At 37.1% G+C, this 10,190-nt stretch overlaps 1 protein-coding gene across 1 annotated transcript; it reads left to right on the forward strand.

Moving 5' to 3' along the window:
- The first annotated feature begins 5,659 nt into the window (after positions 1–5,659).
- Positions 5,660–6,595, forward strand: LOC119537490 (olfactory receptor 4D10-like). Its single transcript, XM_037839976.1, has one exon. It carries the CDS (start codon positions 5,660–5,662, stop codon positions 6,593–6,595), a length of 936 nt encoding a protein of 311 aa, XP_037695904.1.
- Positions 6,596–10,190: the final 3,595 nt, after the last annotated feature.

Raw genomic sequence — 10,190 nt, forward strand, 5'->3', positions numbered from 1 at the left:
CCTCTATAAATTACAAAATGTATCTTTTTTCCATAGTGCATATTGGTATGTTTACACATTCACATATGTATTAACAACATTTTAATAACTCACACTGAAACTCTATCACCACCAGTAGAATTAGCCACTTAATTTCTACCTAGTGACCATCAGTATGGTTTATGATGTATACAGTCCAACTTCATTATAGCAATTACCTCTAGGCAATGGCAAAAGATGGAACAGGAAGTGTTACAACTTTAGCTGAATCTGTTACATTTTTATTTCTTTTTTAAAAAATAAAGAATTTACTTTTCACATATGCTTGAAATTTTTCAAAGTAAAAGTTGGGAAAAATTTAAATGGAAAATCAAGGATTTCTACTTCCATCCATGAGGTATTCTTCTTCTGTCCATCTGTCCATAATGAACATTCTGGTAATGGACTTTCTCTCTCATCAAAAACAACTAGAAAATTGGAGAAATTGTATGAAACTACATTAACCAGACAAGAGAGAACCAGCAGTGCAGGCCTGTGATAAGTGAAAGAAGAGAAACAACATGAGCTTTACAACATCTCTGGCTTCTTCTGATTGGCACTTCCCAGGCTTCGGTGGAGAGAAAAGTGGTCCAAGCAGAGCACAGTGGTTTCCATCAGAGGAGAAAGAGCTCAGAGTTTGGAGAAGCTGAACCAGTTAGAATTCATGGATCAGAGTGCCAGATAGGAGGGATCAATGCAGAGAAAGAGCTCTATAAATCTACAGAGAGCTCCTTTTGAGTCTTTTGCTGATCACTAAGCTGCACATGCATAGGGAGAAACATGAGGCTGGTCAAACAACAACTACTGGAAGCTGTAAAATTTTAAAATTCTCAAAGTTCACGCAGGGCTGGGAGATATTCAGGTACTTAGAAGAAAGAGTGGATACACCTCACTGAACACACAAAGCATTCAGTGTGTTCAGAGATAGCAGAAGAGTCATGTTGCAGTAATAGAGCTAATATACACTTAGAGTAGAAGCTACAACATCTGCACATCAAATCTTTACAGCAAGTCACAAAAGCATCATAATTATCCTCAAATAAGTTAATTTCCAGGAAAAAAAAATCAATACTCTTTAAATGAAGACCTCAAAATCAAAACATTCAACATCTTAATCTCGACCATGTTCAGTATCAGATCAAAAACAGCTAAACAGCTGAGGAAGCATGAAATGAGAATTTTTACCAAGGAGAAAAATCAACTAATAGAAACAGACCCAGAAATAACACAGATGACAGAATATCAGACAAAGATATTAAAACAGCAATAATAAATACACTCAAGGATTTAAAGGGAAAAAATTAAAAGGGAAAAAAATGGAAGAAAACAAAAAATAATAAAAAGAAATTCTAAGGCTGAAAAATAAAGTATCTGAATAAAAGATACACACTGGATGGGAATAACAGCAGATTATATAGTAAACATTAAAAAATCACTGAGTTTGAAGACCCAGCAAGAGAAAATATCCAAAATGAAGCCCATAGAGAAAAAAAAGACTACCAAAAAAGAAAAAAGAAAGAGCCTCAGTGATGTGCAGGACAATATTAGTAAGTTTACCGTACATAGATTTGAAATATCCCAGAAAAGGCAGAGGACAGAAAATTAATTTAAAGAAATAATGGGAAGAATTCTTTCAAAATTTGATGAGAACAATAAACCCACATTAAGAGTTAAAACATACACACACACACACACACACACACACACACAAGCTGGGCAAACACAAAGAAAACCACACTAAAGCAAATAATAGTCAAATAGTTGAAAACAAATGATAAGAAAAATCTTAAAATGAGCTGGAAGTGGAAAAAGTGACTTATTACTTAAAAGGAAAGAAAAATAAGAATAGCCACTAACTTTTCCTTGGAAGCAATTAATTACAAAAGGCAATGGAATATATCTTTAGAGTCCTGAAAGACAAAAAGTCAAATGTAAAATTCTATATCTGAAAAATAATGTTCAACAATGGTGGAATACAGTCATTTTCATTAAAGCTAAAAGAATATGGTACCAGCAAACCTGCACTCAAAAAATATCATGTGAAGTTCTTTAGACTAAAATAAAGTGATACTTGATAGAAACTCAGAAATACACAAAGAAATGGCAAGCCCTGGAAATGTTAAATATATTAAAATCGTAGTCTTTTGTGTTGGTTTCAATTTCATTAAATGAAACTGAATGTTCAAAGTAAAAATAATTACAACTGAAAGTGAAAGGATGGGAAAAAAATATTCCATGAAAGCTGCAGCCAATAGAAAGCAGGGGTAGCATATTAATCTCAGATAAAATAGACTTTAAATGCAAGGATGTCACAAGAGACAAAGAAGGACACTATATACTAATAAAAGGGACAATTCAACATGAAGAAATAACAGTCATAAATATCTATGCACCCAATCAAGGTGCCTCACTAATATGGACTAACTGTAATGTGCAAACACTGAGAACTGAATCTCAGAATATCGGTTATTATGGGGAGGCTTATGGTAAAGGTTCCTACATTGTAAGCTCTTAGAGAAGTCATGTCTATTCATGACTTGAAATGGTTATCTCTGAAATCTGAGATGCTTAGTTGTTTGTGTATAACCTGGTCAGTCCCTGTTACTTGGGGTATCTGTGTGACCCCTGAGACTCAGAACCAGAGTTCAGCTATGAACGTCAGCTTTATCCCATAGAGCAAATGTTAAAAAAGCTTAAAAAGATCAGTCTTCAATTAGAGATATCAACAAAATGGACTTAATTAGAACTAAGGTAAACCAGACTAAAGGGAAAAGGATGATATTGACTGTGTTTTAAAACAGAGAGAGAGAGAGAGAAATGGCAAATGTAGCAAAGTGTTGAAATTGGTGGATTTGGGTATCTGTGGTGTGGAGGTATGTTGGAGTTTTCTGTATGGAGTTTGTATTATATTTACGACCGTCTCATAAGTGTAAATTATTTCAATATAGTTTAAAGGGAAAAAAAGAATTATCCTTGTCAACATGCAGGGTCCTCTCTCATGCTGTTTTTATCTCTTTAGAGATAAAAAGAAGAGTTTGGCCTACTGAAACAACAATGTAAATGTAAGTAAATCCAAATCCATCATCTCCTGGGAACAGTGAAAGTGGGTTCTATATAATATCAAACCATTAAAAAATTGAGTTAATATAAAATAACTCCAATAGTTGTGTGGATGGATTTACTAAATTATATTTATCTAGCTGTCTCCAAATTGAGAGATTCACTATGAGTAGCATATAAGAAAATAGGAACAATGTGCATTTCCCCAACATCTAAGTCAAGTCTCTGTAAATGCGGATATTCATAGCCACATCATGGGGCCACAATCATCCTGTGTTTAAATAGAAACCAGAGAGTTAGCAACTGGCTTGAGGTCAAGTTCTCTTCTAGTTTTTGGTAATTTAATTGAAAGTCACCATGTATGAGTTGTCCTCTGAGCCTTGCAAGCTGTGGACCCTTGAAGTGTCTTGGGCACAGCTTTTGGCATGTTTTAACTAAGTTCTGATTGAGCTGTGAATAGGGGATTGATTTCCTCTACTGCTGCTGGATAACTTGGACATCAACCAAAATGTGTCCATATGTATGTTCATGTACCCATATGCATGTGTCGGTAACATTCTAATAACTCTCAGTGAAACTCCTGCACCAAGAATAGATTCAGCCACTTGATTTCCACTTCTTTGTCCAACAATATTCTTTTTGCAATTCTGATATTAGGCCTGAGGCTGAGGGATTTGTAAATGAGACAAGGACACAGTGGAAGAAACTCAGATATGTGATTCTTGAGTGTGCCCTTTCTCTCCTGAAAGTGGTGCATAGACATGAAAATATTTAATCCTTCAAAGAGTTTAACTTTCAAAAACAAAATTTCTCCAGGACTAATGTCACCGATGTTCCATGACACACAGTACCCAATGACGAAAAATTTTACTTGGAGTTTGAGGATCGAAGAAAACAAGGTAAATACTTTAACTGCTTGCTAAAGTTAAAAGTTATGGCTAATGAAATTGAGTTATTGTGAAATATTATTGCTCATGCATAAATAATTTAGTTTAAATTTTACAGATATATTAAATGCTTCAGAGCTAAGATCATCTCAGTGACAGAAGCCACGAAGGTGAGTGTTAAATATGCAGAAGAATGATGTTGTTTTAAGAGAGATGCCAAAATATGGTCCGTTCAGTGTGAGCAAAGATGTATATTTGCCGTGACCCTTTGAGCAGCTCATTGGTGAGGCTGCCTCAGGCTAGGATTGGTGCTGTCTGGGTTTCCAGAACCTCTTTTTGCCAAATGGTCATCTTTAGAGAAACTTTTTGAAATGCTCTTGTGACATTAGACTATTGGACTCTATAGAGAAGATTGAATTTGAAAGTAAAAAAGGAAATGCTGACTTTTTTCATCTCACTTCTGTAACTTCCATTTTATAGGTTTTCCCTTCACCAAACATAGATTCATGATATATTCCATATGAAAAACAAGAATAACTAGTACTTAACCAAAGGCTGGTATGAGGATTAAATAAATCAACTTTTTATACCATTTCACACATAGTAAGCACTCAAAAATAGTAGCTTTTCTTATGGCTGGAAATAATCATATCTCATTTCACACCAAAGCCTGTCTGTCTTCTCTCATGACATATCTCACTTTTTATTAGGTATTGTTACATCCAGTAATTGACACAAATCATCCTCCTTTGTCACCTGTAAACACTTTGACAGTGTGGTCAAATTTCTCCATATGTATTTGAAGATGTGCAATGGGTTCACTTACTACATAGAAGGTGGTACAAGCAATAATGATGAAATTTCCTTGGAATGATCAATAACAGTTTACAAAATACAAGCATTCTTCTAATGACACCAATCTCTCTACCTGCTATGTGATTCTATCACCCTCTTAACTGTGACACTAAGAGGAAACGTGGCAGAAAAAAACCTTCCCAAACTAGTTAGTCCCAGATGGAGCTCTTCTGGTCACCCCCAGCACAGTTTGTGTCAGCACTGTAACCCACGTGTGTTTCATGCATTTCTACATTTTTCTTTTCCATTAGATTGAAAATTGCTCTAGAGTGAGGATTTTTTCATCCTCATGTATACAGAATCAGCACTAGCAGAATCCCAAGCACACTAAAAGGTAATCAAAATGTGTGCTGAAGGACTAAAGGACTCATTGACTAAATGAATGTCTTCCCTCTTGCCCTCCTAATAAAGGCAGTGTGGGAAGTCTCATCGACTTTAATTTAGGGAATTATGTTCCACTTTGTTAGCATCAATTTCTGCTACACAATCTTATTGAGGATGGTACAGAACATGTGTGAAATTAGATCAAATATATGTTGATTCAAACTTATCTTGGAATTTTATCATTTTTAAAATAAAGAGCTGTTCTGGGACCCTTTTTCAGTAAACTTTAACCTAAAATTAATTTTAAAAAAGAATTCTAATCAAGCAAAGGCTTAATTGATGAATGGGTGTCATAAAGGACAGAACATAGGCTTTAAAGCTAAACAGAATCATATCTGAAGTTCAGCTTCACCACCTACTACTGTTATGAGTTTGGAAAAATATGAAATAAAAAACCAAGTGCTTTCATGTGACATAGGTTTAGACAAAAGAACAAAAAAAAAAAAAAAGATTCAATGGATCTGAAAAACTGTACCAGGATAAAAGAATTTATTTTCCTTGGCCTAACCCAGAAACAAGAACTGAGCTTGATCTTCTTTCTTTCCTTACTTTTGGTGTATGTGACAACTCTTCTGGGAAACCTCCTCATCATGATCTCAGTGACTTGTGAATCTCACCTTCACACTCCCATGTATATTTTGCTCCGCAATTTATCTATTGCTGATATCTGCTTTTCCTCCATCACAGCTCCCAGGGTTCTGGTAGACCTTCTATCAGACAGAAAGACCATCTCCTTCAATGGTTGCTTCACCCAGATATTTTTCTTCCACCTCATTGGTGGAGTAGATGTGTTTTCTTTGTCAGTGATGGCGTTTGATCATTATATAGCCATCTCCAAGCCCCTGCACTACGTAACCATCATGAGTAGGGGTCGATGCACTGCACTCATTGTGGCCTCGTGGGTGGGGGGCTTCATTCACTCCATCGTGCAGATTTCCCTGTTGCTCCCACTCCTGTTTTGTGGCCCCAACATTCTTGACACTTTCTACTGTGATGTCCCCCAGGTCCTCAAACTTGCCTGCACAGACACCTTTGCACTTGAGCTCCTGATGATTTCCAATAATGGACTGCTCACCACACTGTGGTTTCTCTTCCTTCTGGTGTCCTACATGGTCATCTTGTTGTTACTAAGGTTTCAGGCTGGAGAGGGCAGGAGGAAAGCCATCTCCACCTGCACTTCCCACATCGCGGCAGTGACCCTGCATTTTGTGCCCTGCATCTATGTCTATGCCAGGCTCTTCACTGCCCTCCCCACAGATAAGGCCATCTCTGTCACCTTCACTGTCATCTCCCCTCTGCTCAACCCCTTGATCTACACCCTGAGGAACTATGAGATGAAGTCAGCTATGAGGAGACTCAGGAAAAAACTCGTATCTTCTGACAGCAAATAGACCAGTGATTTCTCCCCTTCATCACCTACGGTCCAATTTGTGCTCTTTTCCCCCATGGACTCCAAGTTTGGAAAATGTTTGTCCATTAGACAAGCTCTATTTAGTAAGTGATTGCTAATTAATTTTTCTATTTCTACTAACAAGGTAAATATGACTTTAAAGATTTTGATCAGCTTGCAGCTAATGGGAATGATTTTAAAGTATATGTTTCATTGTCCAGGAGAAAAGAGAGAAATAAAAGTGTTAGCAGGAGAAGTGCATATTGCTTTTGCAGGATAGACTTGGACGAAATATAGGAAGCTGAATCAAAATACAATCAGACATTCCCACTGCATTCCAGCATTGTTACCAGGAAGGGAGCTGAGACAGGTATTGAAACATAATGGAGCTTGGGCATCGGAATTCTATAAGCACTTTCATGAAGTACTCACATCCTAATGAAGTAAACACATCCAAATTAAGTTCCTACTTCAACTGTATACAATGAATAAATGAAGATTTTGTTATCTCAAGACCACACACCTGAGGCTGAGAGCACGTGCCTTAGAGTTAGCAGAGCTTGATTTAGGAGTTAGATTTGGACCTCATCACTTGTAAGTTCTGTGGCCTTAGGCAAGAACCTAACCTTGGACTTAATGAACTCCAGGCTAGCTGGCTGCCCCTCCAACACATTCCCTCAGCTCCCGATGCTTGCTTTGTCATAGCACTCAGAATACTGTTTTGAATTTCACTATCCCCCAAGAAAGATTATGCTTTTTTTGTTGTTTTATTCTCAGCACGTTGCAAATCCAGTGTAATATAGCAAACACTCTACCAAAAAATTGTTGAATTAAAAAACCAAATCACTGAATATTGCTTCTCATTCATTTTTGGTCCTCAAAATATTGCGGAGTGTTATATGAATAAGAAAAAATGATTCATTTTTATTCTCTGAGGTCATGACTCTGTTTAAATTAAAAAAATCTTATGAAGCGGCTTCAGACAATGCATACACAAAAGGTGTTTTGTATTCAAAGGTGTTTATATTCAAAATGGTGGGAAAAAAGTTGATTTTTTTTAAATATATCAATTGGACCAATTGGGTCTTTACTTTTTTATTATTATGCTAATTAGAATTACTGGGAGGTTTGTGCTTTGTTTTGCTTTTTTTCTCATTTCCCTAGGTAGAGCCTAGACCTTAAAATTGTTGAAGCTAGAAAAATTTTCATGTCTGGGCTCAAATCTCAGTTCACATCCCAGAGCAAAGCCCCTATTGTGGGGGGTATGCCTAGAACATCCAAGGAACAGAAAAAAGGACATTGAAACCAGACAAGAGAGATAGTAGTTGAAGTCAAAGAAATAATGGACCACATCCTTAGAACAATGTGGGCCATTGCAAAGATTTTGACTTTCACACTGAGTGAGATGAGTTGCATTTAGAGGATTTTGAGCAGAAAAATTATACAGGCTCTAACACAATTGAGGGGACTACTGGTATGAATAAGGACAAAAGCAGGGAGACCAGTTTGGAGACTGCTGCCATAATTCAGGCAAAAGATAATGAAGACATGATGTAGGGTAATAATGGTGGAGCAGGTGAGAAAATTGCAAAACTTTGAAAGTAGAGCAAGTGGGATTTGCTGATGGAGTCTATGTAGGGTTTCTAACTACATGTGTATCTGTGAGAACTCCATCATCCTGCTTAGTGATCAGCTCACTGAGAACTCCTTAACTCCTAAGTAACCCCTGCAGGTCCAATGCCTCCCACCAATACTTTGTGTCACATTTCAGGACATAGTAATCACCCTGCACGGGTGAAACTGCCTAAGGGTCCATCTACCTACTCACATGACACAAAGATCTGGGAGCAGGATGCAGGACCTCTCTCTCCAAGACTCTCCAAAGTCCATACTTCCATACATATGGAGGAAGGATAGTGTGTAAGGGCTCCAAGGCTCAGCCTATCTTGGTGCAAATCCCAGCACTACCAACTATGAGCTATTTGCCCTCAGGCAAGTGTCTTAACCTCTCTATGACCAAGTCTCTTCACCTGCAGACAGCAATGATAATAATTACCCATTAGAGTTATTGTAAGCATTAAATATGTTAATACATGTGAAGTACTTCAGTAAGTCCCTGCACCCAGTGCCCAAACCTTGGCTTCTAATACCATTGTCCAATAAAAGAACAAGGCTATGTAGAGAAATAGATGATTCTAGGACTGGGACAGGGAATAAAGAAGAGGAGCCTACAGCATCTTGAAGTACCAAAAAGTAAAAAAGTATTCAAAGAACAAAATGATGGGGGGTATATCAAAGAGACACAGAAGTCAACTGAAAGAACTCCCAAAGGTCAAATCTGGAACAACTCAAACAACAAAATATGTCACATATTACTGGATATAACCCAAAGTATAATTAAATGTCTGAAAGTCCATAATGATGAATAATAAATAAATGACTGAATAAATAAATAAATGGGAAAGAGTAGACAAATCTCCCATTCAGAACAACTTTAAAGAATATGTGTAGATACTTTGCCCTCACATAGTGGAGTATAACTTCCCATTTCTTAAGTGTAGGCTGCATATAGTGACTTCCTTTGAAAGAGTAATATAAGGAAAGGGGGGAAAAGAGTAGCTGTACAGTGGAGAAAACTTACACACACTACTTCAGTCAGGTGACCAACATTAACACCATTAGTGATAAAGTCATGTTAATGGTATGTACCCCTGATATAATGTGATAGAAATGGCACCTTGCCACTGTGGTCTTCCTCCCCAAACCCCAAATCCCTGTCTAACCTTGAGAAAATCATCAGACTAATTTCCATACAGGGGCATCCTACAAAATACCTTACCAACACTCCTCAATACTGTCAAAGTCATAAAAACAAGAGAAGCCTGAGAAGCTGTCACAGCCTATAGGAGCCTAAGGAGACATGATGTCTAAATGTAATGTAGTATTTTGGGTCGGGTCCTAGACAGAAAAAGGAATTAGGTTAAAACCTAAGGAATTCCAAATAAAGTATGCATTTTACTTAATATCAGTTCATGAGCTGTGACAAATGCATGATAGTCATGCTAATAATAGTTGAAATAAGGTGTATGATATATGAGTATTTTCTGTAATATTCTTGCCACTTTTGTGTAATTATAAAACAATTCTAAAATTGGAAGTTTATTGAAAAAAGTGTACCTGGCCCACAAGAATTCTCAATAAACACTAGTTATATTTTTATCAGGGTGTTTTTTTAAAACATGTTGTCTAGGTTCAGAATCCTTTCCTTCCCTACAGCCTTTCGGGCTAAAAAGATGATATGGAGGAGACTCTTGCTTAATATTGCAAAGGAATATCCTGCCAACCTTCCACTGGGAGAACCCAAATAAATTTATGCCTCCTACATTGGATGCTGGGCGAGGTCCTCCTTTCATTTTGAAGGAGACATCTTATTGATTCATGCAGATGTAAAGCAAATCCCTATACATTCCAACTGGAGAAGTTCTGAACCCAAGCAGTAATTCAAACTAGTGCTGTGTAGTGGTTAAGTGTTCTGCTGGAGAGAAAGCTGAGTCTCTGCAGGACTTGATATATTGGATTTAATTCTGGTTGGGGCT

Source organism: Choloepus didactylus, chromosome 6 (genome assembly GCF_015220235.1).
Source record: "Choloepus didactylus isolate mChoDid1 chromosome 6, mChoDid1.pri, whole genome shotgun sequence".
Classification (NCBI taxonomy): Eukaryota; Metazoa; Chordata; class Mammalia; order Pilosa; family Megalonychidae; genus Choloepus; species Choloepus didactylus.

What these genes read in the sequence shown, in the direction of transcription:
- LOC119537490 (XM_037839976.1), top strand. Translation starts at nt 5,660, where the DNA reads ATGGATCTGAAAAACTGTACCAGGATAAAAGAATTTATTTTCCTTGGC.